The sequence below is a fragment of the Thalia democratica genome, unplaced genomic scaffold (assembly GCF_965202585.1).
Source record: "Thalia democratica unplaced genomic scaffold, ktThaDemo2.hap1.1 HAP1_SCAFFOLD_815, whole genome shotgun sequence".
NCBI classification, from domain to species: domain Eukaryota; kingdom Metazoa; phylum Chordata; class Thaliacea; order Salpida; family Salpidae; genus Thalia; species Thalia democratica.
This window is the reverse complement of record NW_028139781.1, coordinates 4,350-21,186: the sequence shown is the minus strand read 5'-3', so window position 1 is coordinate 21,186 and position 16,837 is coordinate 4,350. Positions and strand designations below refer to the sequence as shown.

At 24.4% G+C, this 16,837-nt stretch overlaps 1 protein-coding gene across 1 annotated transcript; it reads left to right on the top strand.

Annotated features, from left to right (window-relative positions):
• Positions 1-1,919: 1,919 nt before the first annotated feature.
• LOC145847103 (uncharacterized) lies at positions 1,920-10,026 on the top strand. Its single transcript, XM_082953518.1, has 7 exons — positions 1,920-2,051; positions 3,738-3,813; positions 5,720-5,896; positions 6,256-6,381; positions 7,589-7,703; positions 8,537-8,663; positions 9,573-10,026. Exons 1-7 carry the CDS (start codon positions 1,926-1,928, stop codon positions 9,810-9,812), a joined length of 987 nt encoding a protein of 328 aa, XP_082809644.1. The 5' UTR covers positions 1,920-1,925; the 3' UTR covers positions 9,813-10,026.
• The last annotated feature ends 6,811 nt before the right edge of the window (positions 10,027-16,837 follow it).

The window sequence follows — 16,837 nt, the reverse complement described above, 5'->3', positions numbered from 1 at the left end:
GTATACTTTTTTCAAATTGTATTGGGTTTGGACATACACATACATAACTTTTGTAGTTTTATCAAAAGATTTAAACAGTTGTGTAAAACCAATTTCGAAAAATATCTTAACGCTATGTAAAACTGATCAACTAATATACAAATAGATACTCCTTAACTTTTTTGTTTTAATTCATTTTAAACTGCCGTTTTAACTGACGTTTTTAGTTATTTTGTCCGTAAAAATTTCATACTGTCAGAAAACTAGTCTTGTGGTTTATACTTGGTACATAAAAAAAAAGAAACAAATTTATTTATAAAATAGTATTTTTTCAACAAAAATTGGTAAGTAGTTTTGATTTAAGTTTGTTTAACATATTAAGAAAAAATTTTTACGCTTTTTTACATTTTTTAATAAAGTGTTTATCTCATTGTTTATCTTATAAATATTTGATACTGCAAATCTTTATATCTATAAGTTTTACAAATTGTAAAACTATATAGAGTTAGGATCAAATACTTACAACACAAAGGTTTGCGGGCACATGTTTTCTTCTTATCTTTTAACAAACATTTTAAAACAAAAGATCAATGTTTAAAAAGAAAGTTAGTTAAACAACTAAATTTTATATTACGATAAAAACATTTTAATCCAAAAGTGTAACTAAACATTGTTTAAAGATTAATTGTTCAATTATAAAGTAGTTTTCAAAGTTGTTCAGATTTTTCACAGTACTTAGATGCTGGCATCCAAAAAGAATAAGTATTACTATTAGTGTAAGCTTTATATCATTTAAACATATTTAATATACTTTTCTAAATAATGTAGTAAACTTTCAAAAGAATATCTAAACAAATTAATCAAAAATGAAAGCAAAGTTTCTTGTTTAATGAAGAAGCTTGTATGTTACCTCATTACATAAGAAAATCAACAGTGTTAAAAAGTATTTTTTCTTGCGTCAACGTTTACAAAAATTTTTACTGCATTATATAGTAGTTCAATTTTAAAGTCTTACAGATGAAAATACTAAAAATTTAAATAAACTTTAACTTACAGATAAGGTAGCATGCTAGCTACTGTTTTTTATATATAAATTTCAATAATCTTTTCAACGTAGTTAAACTTTGGTAAAAGTGTTTTATAGGAATTTTTTAAGCAAATATTTTTTCAAAAATATAAAAATTTAATTTAAAGAATGCATTTCTCTAAGCACTAATATGATTTTTTTTTTACATTGAAAAGACTACATTTTAGTCCAGAATAATATAAAATAAAACAAAAGTAACTTAATTACCAAAATAATTTAAAATGGTCTGTTGTATGTATTTACTATAAACGAGTTTAAACTAAAAATAAAAGAATTTTTTTTATTATGTTAAACAAAGATAGTATTAAAAAGTTTTGTAAACAAGCATTTAAATTGTTTTTTAAGGTATATTTGTGATTCAAAAGTGTTTTTTGATTTAATTTTTATTTAAATACGCCAACATTTTTTTGATTTTTAAATTAATGAAATTTAGTATTCTAGATTGTGCTATTTTTGAATTGATAAAAGCTATAGCTCCTACAACTTTTAATAATACTTTTGCTTATAAATAAACCCTTTCAAGAGTTTCTTAAATTAGTTGTTTTTAGCCATTCTGTTTTTAACATATTTAGACGTTTTTTATTACTATCATTTAATTGATTTATGCATTTATGTACTAAATTTAGCAGAAACTTTCGATAAAACCTTTTTTAGTTTAAGTTACGCAGAAGTTCTGAAATTTCTTGTGGTTTCAATAAGCTTTAATCCAATAATGGGTCTATCAAGTAGCTATTAAGTTTATTTTTTAGGACAAGCTCTCCTGCGTAATAACCACAAATTTACACCTAAGGCAAGACTACATTTTAATATCATAAATTGAAATTTTGTTTGTGAACTGAGTTAAATATATTACTTGAAAATGAAAACAATTTCAATATTTATCGTTGTGTTTTGCTTTTTACAGCAGAAATGTTTTTGCTTAACAAATGATGAAATAGCTAATTTCAAGTCAAGAAGTTTTATCAACAAGAACAGTGGAGTTCAGGTTAAATGTTTTTATGATTAAAAGCTTTGTAAAGATTATTTTAATTTAATCGATTTGTTTTATTATCTTCAAGTCCAATTTGACCTATTGTTAACAAATAACGAATTTTTTTCAACACAAAAATACTTCACTTTGAAAAATAAACACATATGTTACGTTACAAAACTGAATGACTACAAAATATATACTAGCCTTAACTTTAGTAGATAAATTTAGTACGGCAAACAAATATAATGTTGCTTTACTTTAAGAATGTACTCATTATTTAAATTATTTTATATGTACAGCTAAGTATATTTTTTAAATATGCTAAAAAAATTTGATTGCTTTTGTGCTGTTTAAGTTTTAAAACTGAAATGTCAAATAGTTTCATTTTTTTATAAGCTTAAATTAAATCTTAAAGTTAGATTCATTTTAACAGTTCTGATAAAAAAAACTAAAAGTAATTAACATCTCTACAACTTCTTGTTAGAAAACACGATATATATACGTAATTGTAAAACAACTTCTTCAAATTTTAGTGTTTATCTAAAGGAAATTTGATAATAAAAATACTATTTCTGGAATCTTTTTAAATTCTAAGTTGTTCAGTCTATTCGTTTAATTATAAAAAAAATCATATTTATTTATATTTCTTTAACTGCTTTTTTCCTCACTAAAAAAGACATATCTTAAATCTGTCACCTAAGCATCTCAGCATGATATACTTTTGAAGATTTAACAACATTTTATCGTGTTTTTTATTGGTTTTGAATACTTATTTTTATGCAAATATACTTTTTTTCTATTACAAACAAAAAAACTTACACGTGATTATATGTTTGACTAATATAAATTTATATAGATATTTAAATAATTCGTACAAACTTTTAGTATTGTAGTTAAAAACTTAACATTTTTATTATACATTAAATATACAAGTGTTTTAAGTAGTTTTTTTTTTTGTTTTTAACCATTGTATAGAGATTACTATCACTATTGTTAAATTAAAAATAATTTAATTTAGAGAATAGGTCTTTTGAATATTTACTTGTTGTGATATTTTTAAAGATAACACCATCGATTTGAGCTTGGATTAGTTTTTTATCAAAAATTTTGTTAAAAGTTTTCAAAATAAGTTACTAAAATGTTTACTAAATTTTCAAACTTTCACATCAGTTTAATAGGAGTTTCACATTTACAACATTTGTTTTACACCGCGTAAATTACAATTTTTTCTACGTCTCTTTGTATAAAATCTAAATATATTAGTAAAATTTTAAGTATTTTTGATCATCAATTTACAAAAGATCTCAAAAGTTTAAACTATTTTTTACCAGTTTCTGAAACAAAATATTTAGTAATAAAAATTAAATTAAGTTAAGTAAAAGTTTTACTAAGAAAAATTTTGTTTTTACTTGATTTAACGTAAACAGTACTAAAAAAATCTTTATTCTATAACGTTGAACAATGACAAGTACATTTAGTAAAAGTTATTATTTTAGTTGAAAAAAATCTAAAATACATATCTAATAATTAAAACCTTAAAAGACTTGACTTAGAAATAGTAAATAAATAACTATAAAAAAGTTATAGAAGCCACATAAGCAAAAAGCAAGTTCCTAAAAAAAAAATTTACAGTTTTCAGCAACTTTCAGAAACATTGTTTTTTGTTATTTGTTTACAAAATAAGTTTGCTATTTACAGGGAAAAGTGGAAATACTAGCGAACGATGATTCGACATTGGTCATTTCAAGCAACGGAATCCCAGATCACGATTCTGGTTTGTTTTATTTAAAAATGTATTTAAAAACGTTTTGCAGCTCTAAGGAGTTATTTTTGTATTAAAATAAATTTTCGATAAAAAATTTACTTGGAATTTTACTTAACTTATCTATTTTAAGCTTTGAGGGCTTAAAACGATGACAAGCATTTTTGCAATCGTCTCTTATTAATGTGAATTTAAATATAAAAATTGCTATAAAAAGGTATAAAAAAGTGTAAAAACACATTAATAAAATATCTTAAACTAAAGACTTGTTATATAACTTTATATAACTTGTTATATAGAGCTTATGTCATAACTGTTATAAAAAAAATTCATTTTAAGTAGTCCAATTGTTACTTTATTACAATAAATAACTTCAAAAACAGCCCGAGGGCTTTTCTGACGTACACTAATCTAAATTAAATTTAGTAATTTTTGACTTAATACCGTAACTACCAAATGCAATAATAATATTTAAAACATGTAGTTTAGCTTGGCTGTCACTTTGAAATACTTATAACGAAACTTGATAAAAGCTTTGAATATTTTCTAATTACTTGTAAATTTATGTGGCATAAGCCATAAGGTGAGCATTAATCAAACAAAAATCGTTCAAATATATTAATTTCATAAAAAGAATATGCAAAATATTAGATTGCTGATATGTTTGTCTGACCCGAACGAAACAAATTCGTTGGAATATAGCAATAACAACACGTTGCAAAGTTTTTAATTTGATGAAAAATTTAAGTAATGCAAGTACTTTGCAAACTGTTCTTGTTGTAATATATAAGACGTCATATATATTTTTTTCAACATGAAATAATTTAGAAATAGTTCTAAAATTTAAAACTATTAAAAACAGTTGTAGCCGTAAAGTAACAGAAAAAAAACTATGGTTTTATAAATTTAATGTAGAGTAAAGGTTTTTTTAAGTCTGCCTTTCTTAATTAGTTATTATTAAAGACAACGTTACTTTTATTTATCTAATATCTATTAACAACGAAATAAACAAACAAATTAAATACTAGTTTTTTTAGACCAATGTTTTGTTTCAAATTTTTCGTTAAAGAAAAATTACTCTTATGTATATTTACTTTAAATTTTTAAACATACTTAAAACTCAAATATTATTTTTTGTTATAACAAGAAGTTAACATTTAATATAACACAGATAAAAAAAATTTCTTTGAAAATTTAATGTATATCAAAACCTTCAAGTACTACTAATGATAAATAAAGCAGTTGAAAAAAAAAAGTTCTTCAAAAATCAAATCGATCAATTTATGTAGTCCTTTTTTGTTGACATCAACATTGAAAACAATGTAAAGCACTAAAGCGGCCTACTTAAAACAAGCTTTGTAGTTTGGTGTCAATTTTGATTGATAAACAAAATAACAAAGAAATAAAAGCGTTTCAAGTTGTTAACTAGTTAAAGCTTTTATCCAAAAAGATTTAATTAGTGACTGCTTTTAAGTTTATTGTTGGGTTTTTGTAAACTTGTTTCTATATTCGTTATACTGATTTTCAGTATCACTTAGTGTTTATACTTTAATTTTACACGAAAATAGTTTTATGATATAGTCATTTATTCATCGTTTTTTTAAATAAAGGTTACAAAAAAAAATTACATAACATTATTTTACGAGCAAAATTTGTATTTGAAGCATTTAATTTCGTAAAAAACTTAAATAAAACATTATTTTGTTTATTTAAAGTGCTAAAAAACTTTGCTCTAACAAAATCAAAAACAAAACTTAAAATATTGCACAATTTATTTTAACTACGTTGGATTCATCTTTTTTGTTACAAAAAAATGAACATTATAAAGTTATAAACGATCTAACTAATTTCATTTTTTTACTAAATAAAATACATTCTAATTTTCTTGTGCCAAAACGGAAGTCTAAACGTTTCACAGGAAACTTTGAGTCGAACAAACACGGGGGAACGTTGGTGGAGAATCAGTTTTATTGGGTGATTCCAAAAAACCCGGTGGTTTTAGAAGATTCATCGTGTCTCCCAGATGGACCAATAGCCATTGCGGTCAACGGCGTACCCATTTACAACCCTTATTCGGCAGATTGTTGCATGGCGGGTCAGTTGAAACAACAAATTTTTGTAAAAAAAAAATTAACAAAAATTTTGAACTTTATTTATGAAACTTTGAACTTTAAAATAGTTGTTAGAAAAAAGTTGCTTAATTTTTTATGTTTCAGTTTTTAATACGTTATAGTTGGCGAATATTAGAAAGTAAAAAAAATAAAGTTATATTTTTTTGAAAACGAATATCTATTAATAATTTAAAGTTATTTAAATGTAATTTTTATAAACCGATTAGTCTAAGCTTTAAAACAAAATAAAATTAGTCAAAATGTTCAAAGCCAAGTTTTCTTAATATCTAATAATCTTTTTTTATCAAAACATAATTTTCAACTTCAGACTTGCTATTTAAAGGTATGCAGCAACTTGACAGTTTGGACGAATGTTGGGGAAGATTGTCAGATAACAGTACGTACAACTACATCACACCACCTCTCTGCCTTGTTAAGCAGCACTGCAATCAACCTTCAACCCTGATAGGTATTTCAATACAGATTTTAAAAAATTTATTCGTTTTTTAGGCAATGTAAGCAGCTTTGTTAGTTCTTATCAGCTATTTTTTTTGTCTATAGTTGTTTTTTAGCTTCGATTTTATTTTCTAAACACTGTTTTTTTTTAGCTTAAACTTTTAATGATTGTTAGTTTATTTAAAACCAGCATTCTAGCAATAGAATAAAATTAACAAAAACGAAAACAAAAACTGCTTAAAGAAGAAAAAAATAACAATACGTGAACACTTTAGTTTAGGGATCGGCAGCCTTTAATAAGCTGCGCACATAATAGAAAAAAGTAGGCACAACTAACAATAACAAAGTGTTCCGTTGGCAACAGTTATTTAAAGTAGCTGTAGTAGTTTTGATAACGAATTCTTTAAAATACATAAACTTAATAAAATAAGTAATAAAAAGCACAACACTAAGTACCTAATTAAAATTGTTTAATTCGAAAACTTATTTTTTTATTGTTTTAAAAAAGTTTTTTTACCTAAAAAATACATCGCGGGTCGCAGGTTTCTGCTTTGCGGACGAAAACCAGTCAGCTCGCAGGCTGCAGTTTGCCGATCCCAACCCTAAATACCTTTTTATGGTATGAAGCCTTCTTTTAAGTGGTAATGAATAACACTAATGTTAGTTCCTTTTACTTAAACTTTGTTGATAAAAAAACGAAAAACTAGGAAATTAAAAATAATTTTTTTTATTAATTTTTTTTTGTTTTTTTTTTCAGCATGCAACACTAAAAAGAATTAAATTTGAAATAAGTAAGGTTAATGTTAAATTGTACATATTTTTTATTTACCAAGGTTTTCTTACTAACTTATTGATTCGTTGACTTTCAATAGATAAAAGTTCTTGAAAAATTATGTATTATTTTCAAATAGTTTTTTACTTGAATATATAAATGAACAAAATCTCATACATAATGTTGAAACAAATAAAAATACATAGCCTATATATTCTAATAAAACATAAAATTAATTTATAGTAAATTTATTCGTACTACTTCAGTTAATTTATAACAACTATATTAAATTTGTCAAAAATAAATTCGTTAGAAACTGAGTATAAATGAATTTTAATTCAAAACTGTAAAATTAAAAATAAAGAAATTATTTTATTTTTTAAAGTTTTTTTACCTAAAAAACAACAAACATTTCAAGAGCGTTTTATTTCAACCATAATCTTTGTAGGAGTTGCACTCGACGGATTTCCAATTTACGGACCTTTCGATGAAAATGGGAGGAAATTGACGAGTGAATGTCTAGACGAGTGTCAAGGTAGAACTGGCAGCGATGGGAAGTACCGGTAATAGTTTCTGTTTAGTTTATTAACAGTATTAAATAATTAAACAAAGCAAAAACTATTTCCTTTGTATAATATGTATTATAACTGTTGTAAAGCATTAAGAAAAACGAAAAAAAATATTATTACTACTACAAAAAAAAATTAAAATGTCACTATGGCAAAACTAAATGTCCTGTGATTTAAAATTAAAACAAATATAAAAACAGTAAAAAAACATCAAGAAATATCTTGGACAAAATTAATATTGTATTGTACAATTTTTTAATGTTTACTTATACAAGACTTTTGTTGGAGCTCATACTTTTCTTTTATGTATTCAACAAAAGTATTATTGTATTTTACCTTTAGTAAAAGTAAACCTGTGACCTCGGAAAATAATCTAGATATTACAGACACATATAAATAAACACGATATACTGCGAAAGCTGTATGTAAAATAATACCATTACTATAACATCAAAATTCATATTTAATTTAGTAAGTAGTCTACAAAATCTTATAAACTTTTAATTATTTAGTAGTTTTTTAAATTTGTAAATAAATCGAACCTCGCGTAGCAAAGTTTCAAACAACTTTGCTACAATGATACAACTTTAAACATAACAAATTTAAAAACTGTTAACTTCAAACTTAATGCCCCATGAAGCACAAAACTTTTGTTTCTGATCATAGATAAAGGTTTATAAGTACTATCATATTTATAATAATATCAAAAGTACAACTATTTATAAAAAAACGTTTCTCGTTATTGTGCGAATTTAGCTAACCTTCTTCGCTCTTTTTTCAACTAATCGAAAAAAGCTTATTAAACAAACATGTACCACATTTAACAGGTATCATATGTTGCCAAAATTTCCGTACTTTTTTAAGTGCTTCAAAGGAAGAACGATTGGCCAAACAAGGTTTAGTAGCAACGACGAATGTAAATGCAAACAGCTAAACGAAAAATGTCACTATCCGGTTTGATGACACTTTTATACTTAAACTTTTCCTACCTTAAAAAATTTATTTTGGTTAGCTATAGAATGTGTTAATTAGATATTTTTGAAAAGATAAATAAAAGAATGTAAAATATCATGGATACTTATACACTTTTTATATCTGCGTTGTATATTTTTATTTATTTCTTTTTAAGTTTACATGCTATATTGTGTACCCAAAGGCAGACTTTTGTTTGAAAATAGATAATTAGAATAGCTTACCCCAAGCTAAAACTTAATAATTTTTTATGACTTACTTCTACCCATGTAGCATATAAGTAAGGTTCCTTATCATCTTTGGTTTTAAGAAGTATTCATACTTTTTTAAATTTAGTTGTTTTAAAAAATTTAACCATTTCAGAAAATATTTTCTTTAAACACGTTATTAGATCGTTAGTTTTTATTGAAAGCATTTCTTTTAACCAAATTCAATAAGACTTTAATGAAAACTGACAGTAATACAATACTTACAACAAATTATATCTTTTCTAATTTTTATTTTAGTCGCATGGTAGATTTAAAACTACTTTATTGGAACTTAAATCAAAAGTAACTTTTTAGATAAAGTTTTTGACATTGTATAAAACAAAATAGACAATAAAAGAAATCGTGAAACCTACTTGGACATTGATCAGCTTAGTTACGCTTAAGTTTTTTTTGATGGTGTTAAAAATTGTCTAGTGTCAGTGTTTATTTGATAAGTATTATAATTAAAAATATTAGCTTGTTAATTTAAAAAAAATTATCTGTTAAAATATTGCTTTAAATTTCGTTAAGAAAAGTAAAAATTCACATACTTTTAATACTTTTTTTTACAGAAAAACTTTTGAAATAAGTAAAAATAACTCATGTGATTATGTTTAGTTTAGCAACAAACTATACTTTTTAGGAAATGAACAAAAGGTTAGGTATATCAAATGAAAACACATTATGCTGTAAGTCTGAAGAAGAGTGTCAACCAGTTAAAAACGTTAGAACAAGCGTGACATCGTTTGAAAGCGAAGAAATTCAAGATAAAACCACTCAAACTACCAACAACATTTTTCCAACTTTTCCAACTTGTTTGGAAACATGTTTAACAACAACTTTTTTGGTTGGAACTCTGACACTCAAAGTTCTGTTTCAGTAGATTCAAGGAGCACTAATGCTCAATCTAGCAGTAACAACAGAAACAACTGGTTTTCCAGTCAGTATTCGCGCAACAAAGTAAGAAATTACATTTCAAGAGGTAGAGGCAAGTAGAAACTTTGGCAGAACAGTAAATAAGTTAAACAAAAATTGTATTTTCGGTTTTTTAAATGAAAACTCTTTTTACAAGAATTTATTGTTTTTGAATAAACTTTTTTTCAAATTTTTCATATTTTACTAACCGGCTAATTATTTGTATGTTACTATATAATATTTAAGTAAGAGTGAAAATTACTTTTGTTTTTTTTTTAAAGAGCATTAAAATATTCTTATAAATTTTGATAGCTTGACTTTAAATAAAATCTTAAGTTATATTATTAAAGTTGTACAAACAAGATTACCTTTTTTATGTAATTAAGTTTACAGCTGTTGACCAAAATATGAATTTTTTAGGTTCTAGAAATTTGAACGGTTCTAAGATTTATAACCCGCAAAAAATATTTTTTTTCTATTAATAGGTATCTTCTTTAAAATAAACCTACCAAAACTAAACTACCAAATTATTATTTTTAGATAAAAAATCAACTAGATATTTTATAATATGGTAAAAAAAAACTTTATTATATAACTTAAATAACAATAACTTAGTAAAATTTACAAGAAATAAGTTATAGATAAAGAATGGGAAAGCAACGACTGTATAGTTTAAAAAACACTGTATAACATTAAAAAAAATTAAAATAGTATTATTTTATAAATAAGCTGTTTTAGATTTTGAATAATTTTTTTTAATACTTTTCTAAACCGAAAAACTTCACTATAACAAACCTACGTCCATTTAATATGGCAACCTTGAAAATAAGAAAAAAGTTTGAGGATATTCTAAAGAAAAATTAAAGTAGTAATATTATAAAAAATCTTTAGGTTAGTTAAATAAAAATACTGCAATTAAGACTAAACCACTATTACTGTAACCTAACAAATACACTTATAAAATAAATGTTATTGGTATTTAAAAAAGTTATTGTTGTTTTATTAAACAAAAGTAAAGAAAAGAAAATCAGTACTTATTTATGACTTTAATAAACTCTACTTAATGAACTACTTTCAAGTTTATCCTGGAACCTTTCAAAATGACTTAGACAAATATCGTCAAGTCCATAGTTTACTACTTTTGGTAGGCTGGCGATTTATGACCACTCTTGTTGTTAAAACTAGATAGGAAAACTGATCCTTTTTTACTCAAAAACTTTTATTTTAACCAATTAGCAATTAAATCGTTCATGATTTTTTTTTGATTTAATAACAAACTTGATCCTCCAAAAGTGTTTAAACGCAGTAAACACAATAAACACAATAAATACTGTACATCTGCTTATTTTCTTAGAAACTAGATATGATAACCGTTATTGTAAGTAAACTTTTGTTTTTTTGTATAGTTTTGAGAACAGGTCAAATATGCATGAAGGGTCACTTTTGCACGAAGACACTTTTGTACGAAGGGTCACTTTTGCACAAAAGATTAATTTTATGCGAAAGTTTAAAAAAATCTATAATAAAATAATAATGATAAAAAGTCAAAAAAACTACCGACCAAGGATAAGGGTTAGAAGTAACAGAGATAATAAAATATTTTAAAAGTAAAAATAATGATAAATAAATAAAAAAAACTAAAAAAGTTTTCAACCCGTGCAAAAATTATTCCGTGCAAAAGTGCCCCTTCGTGCATATTTTACACCTACCCAGAAGTTTTAGCTTAAAGATTTTATTTCTGAAAGTTTGTTTTACCTGATGCAAAAAAACTTTTTTTTATATTCTTTTTTGTTATAAAGGAAATTAACTAAACAAGTTCGCTGAATGTAGTAGTTATAAAAAATTGTAATGTTGTTAGGTTTATATAAATAGTTTAATTAACTGTATTTTAGCTATAAAAGTGTAAATAACGAACTATAAGTGTTATAGTTTTTAAAGATTTTATAACTTATTTGTTGCATCGCATTTAAGCTTTATATTATCATTTTTGCTGCATTCATTTATGACTAAAATAAAAGTTTTATGATATTTTGACCAACACTTCTAATAAACAAAACTTGAGTTGGGTGCAAAACAAAAGGAAGTTATTAAGCTTTAAAAAACTTTTGCACCTTTCACTTTTTTTATTTGTGAATTATAGAAATCAACATTTTTACATTGTTTATTTAGTTCTAAAAAACTAAATGCTGTACATTTTATTAAACAAATTCACAAGGTTAAACAAAATTCTAAAGCTTTAAAAAATCAAAAATCAAATTTTGCTATTAATATGTTTGTTTATCAAAAATTCAAAAAGTTATTTAAGCTTCGTTTATTTTTATTAAACCTAAAAATTATGTCCAATTATACCAAAGATTCCTATTTCCTATAGTTGGAAATAACGCCTCTTTATAATCAACTCTGGCTAATAGGGGGCGTTAATTAATAAGGTAGTGATAAAGTAAATATATAAATAACCATTAAAAGGGCGATATCTAATAAATGAGGGCGGTTGTTTCTAAGTTTATACCAAAGAGGTGTTATTGACTGACTATAATTAAAAAAACGGTTTAAATAAACAATTAGTTTAACTTAAATTTATACAAATGTATTTGAATTTAAAAAAAAAGACAAATTTATAAGACAATTTTGAATAAAAATTATTTGGGCAATACGTTAAACTGTATTAAAAAGGTGTATGACTCGAGTTGATAACTTTAAGGTCTTTTCGTACACAAGGCAAGTTCTTTGAACCTATAATTTTAAGCGCTTTTTATGTCATCAATAAACAGTATATGATTAATGTAAAAATTCACAAACGTACAGAGAACAATGTGAACAAGCATGAAGAAATATTTTGTTATCGTATTTAACAATTATATTTAAAAATATTTATAACAGCAAGCATCACTATTTCAAATGTAAAATCAACAATTATAAAAAAAAAACTGCTGCTTTTTTAGCTTTAGAGTTGTTTTTAAAAATAGCTAATAAATTTTAAACATTTAAAATCTTTAAATTATTTTTTTTCTAACATAATATCAATTACATTAAAAAAAAAAAATTTTCTCTTAAAATATTCATCTTCAAGCTGAAACAACTTAAATTAATTTAATGTATAAAATCTTAAATTTTGTTAGAGAAAAGACTTTAGTTCTTTTTTTAAATTGTTCATTAACTAAAATGTATATTTACATTTTCTCAAAAATGTTTACAAAACAATGAACTTATTTTACAAATCTTTCTAATCTTTAATCCAGAAGTTTTAAGAAATTTTTTTAATTGAGATATATAACAAAAAACAATAAGAAATATTTTAAAGTATAAACATTTAAAACTAATTGTTACTGTATAAGTTTCGTAAATAATGCTAAAGAGAAATAAAAGCTTGTATATTTTTGTTTTAATAATTTCTAGTAGTATAAAAGGGGAATTTATTTGTTTAAAAATGTTGTACAAGCTTGATATTACCTTAGTAGATTTTAAAGTCTTTTTTTAATAAAATTTTTGTATTAATATAGTTTTATTATTTCTATATTTTTGGGTTAGGGATAAGGGTATAGGAGATTATAAATAAAAGTATATACTGACAAAACTTTGCTGACTCAGCATTTGCAAGTTTGCAATTTTACTTGCAAGCTTTTCAAGCTACCCCCTTAAAACTACTTGCTAAAATGTAGGTAATTAATCCAATAATATTAATTTAAATTAGACTAGGATTGGGTATCATTTGTAATTAGCAAGCCAGATTTACTAGATAACAGGTTTTTGTGTGACTGAGTGATTAAAAAAATTGTTAAAAATCTTTAAAAGCAACTATCATTTAATTCTTTTTGAAGGACAATTGTTGTTCAGTACTTAAAAAGAACCATATTTTTACTTAATTAACATAAAATATAGTTATGAAAACTTTTAGTTATTTTATTAAAGCCACTTTTAAATAAAATTATTTAGTAATTTTAAGTCAATCCATTCATAATTATGATGTCAAAGCAAATGTAGTTCTAGTTATATGTATTAACAAGAAGTTAGCAGTATGAAAGTATAAGTATGTAAGCTTAAAACATAATTTTTTAAAGCAATTTTCTTGCTAACTTTCAAGTACTTTATATTTATTTTTAAGATCTAAAAATTTACTTATGGCTTCTTCAGAGTCTAAACTTGCGGTAGGATGTATTTTTGACGATTTAAAGATTTTTAGTAATTATAAAAACACTTAAAAAAAAAAAACAACTCATACAACTGATTTGCGTAGGCTAATCGAATGAATTTTGGTTTTTGCAATTTTCTTGCTAACTTTCAAGTACTTTATATTTATTTTTAAGATCTAAAAATTTACTTATGGCTTCTTCAGAGTCTAAACTTGCGGTAGGATGTATTTTTGACGATTTAAAGACTTTTAGTAATTATAAAAACACTTAAAAAAAAAAACAACTCATACAACTGATTTGCGTAGGCTAATCGAATGAATTTTGGTTTTTGCAATTTTCTTGCTAACTTTCAAGTACTTTATATTTATTTTTAAGATCTAAAAATTTACTTATGGCTTCTTCAGAGTCTAAACTTGCGGTAGGATGTATTTTTGACGATTTAAAGATTTTTAGTAATTATAAAAACACTTAAAAAAAAAAAACAACTCATACAACTGATTTGCGTAGGCTAATCGAATGAATTTTGGTTTTTGCAATTTTCTTGCTAACTTTCAAGTACTTTATATTTATTTTTAAGATCTAAAAATTTACTTATGGCTTCTTCAGAGTCTAAACTTGCGGTAGGATGTATTTTTGACGATTTAAAGATTTTTAGTAATTATAAAAACACTTAAAAAAAAAACAACTCATACAACTGATTTGCGTAGGCTAATCGAATGAATTTTGGTTTTTGCAATTTTCTTGCTAACTTTCAAGTACTTTATATTTATTTTTAAGATCTAAAAATTTACTTATGGCTTCTTCAGAGTCTAAACTTGCGGTAAGATGTATTTTTGACGATTTAAAGATTTTTAGTAATTATAAAAACACTTAAAAAAAAAACAACTCATACAACTGATTTGCGTAGGCTAATCGAATGAATTTTGGTTTTTGCAATTTTCTTGCTAACTTTCAAGTACTTTATATTTATTTTTAAGATCTAAAAATTTACTTATGGCTTCTTCAGAGTCTAAACTTGCGGTAGGATGTATTTTTGACGATTTAAAGATTTTTAGTAATTATAAAAAAACTTAAAAAAAAAAAACAACTCATACAACTGATTTGCGTAGGCTAATCGAATGAATTTTGGTTTTTGCAATTTTCTTGCTAAATTTCAAGTACTTTATATTTATTTTTAAGATCTAAAAATTTACTTATGGCTTCTTCAGAGTCTAAACTTGCGGTAGGATGTATTTTTGACGATTTAAAGATTTTTAGTAATTATAAAAACACTTAAAAAAAAAAACAACTCATACAACTGATTTGCGTAGGCTAATCGAATGAATTTTGGTTTTTGCAATTTTCTTGCAAACTTTGAAGTACTTTATATTTATTATTTTTTATTTTTATACAGGTTTCAAACTTTCTTAGTCATCTGGAAATATGTACAAAAACGTAGCTCTCGACGACCAAAATCCTTTTAATGGTAAAAAAATACTCAATCATTACATTTTAAGTAAGTTCTTATCAAGTAATAAACTTTGTGTAAAACTTTGCTGTATATACACTAGTATCATTTTAATAATCACTAGTGCTTAAAATTTATAATAAAACATACGATTGTTATAAAATTTACGGAATCGTAACAGGATTTCACGTTGCACTCGTTTACTGTTTAGATCTGATGAAAAGTTTTGAGCTAAAATCATAGTTCATTCTAGCGTTTCAGAGAAAGCTCTCATGGTCACGTGTTTTACTGATGCAACATTATTACAGTTAAGATAAGGAGAAAATTAAGTGCAGACTAGAAATTACAGATGTAATGTTGCAATCTTTTTGATGTAATCACAGTTTCAATTACTGATGTAACGTTAAAATTTGTTTAATTAGGTATTTGTCCTCTATATATTGTATATGCATGAAGCATAAGAGAAGCATTGATATAAAGCAAAAAAAAATTTTTTGCTTTATATTATAAATTAAGAAATCTAATTGCAAATTCTAAACGTACAGGTTTACTAACTCCATGCCTTTTAAAATAGAGTGCGACTATTCGTGGGTATTCATACACTCTATTTGCAGAGCAGTTAATATTGAAACAATTGAAGCTTATTTAAAAAGGTGAATGCAAATATAAAATTTTAAAACAAGATATTTGATCATTTCTATTGTTTTTATAATATCTTCAACGACTTATGATGCTTTTTTAACTACGAATACACAAATATTACAAAATTTTTCATAATGTTTTATTCAATTAATAATCTATAGGTGTTGGAATGTAGTAAAAGAAGAAGAAACTTGGCCACGCAACAAAGTTGTCATTCATTTGTGCAGTTCCCACATCATTAAGGCAATTACAAACAAACTAGGAAAGTTGACAGCTAATAACGAGTTAAGAGAGTTTTGCACATTTGTATTTGCCAGGATGATAGACTCAACGAGTAAAAAGGAATTGACCAAATTATTTACTAATTTGTGCATTTTATTATTAAATGAAAATTTTGGGGATGATCAAAAGGTATGCATTATACATGAAATATGAATTTTTTTTTTTTTTTTTAAATTAATATGATAAATTATTTGTTTTCTTAAAATATACCCGCTGTAGTTGTAAAAAACAATTAACATAAAACTACTAACTAAATGAAAATATAAATAATTTCAAGGCCGCGTTAGAATATCTCAACCGCAAGATTCGTAATAAAAAAAAGGACGAAGAAAAAAAAGACAAACTTAATGAAAATAATAAAAAACAAGAAGGAAAAGGATATGATGAGTTTTGGCTGCAATACGATCTAAAAGAGGAAGAAGCTTGTAAAACAATGGCAGAAAAATCACCTTTTGGAAAACTATTTATCAAAATATACGAATTTTTTTTAAA

Coding starts and splice junctions, on each gene's coding strand:
- LOC145847103 (XM_082953518.1), top strand. CDS start 1,926: ATGAAAACAATTTCAATATTTATCGTTGTGTTTTGCTTTTTACAGCAG. Junction 2,052..3,737: donor ACAAGAACAGTGGAGTTCAG/GTTAAATGTTTT, acceptor TGCTATTTACAG/GGAAAAGTGGAAATACTAGC. Junction 8,664..9,572: donor ACGAAAAATGTCACTATCCG/GTTTGATGACAC, acceptor TATACTTTTTAG/GAAATGAACAAAAGGTTAGG.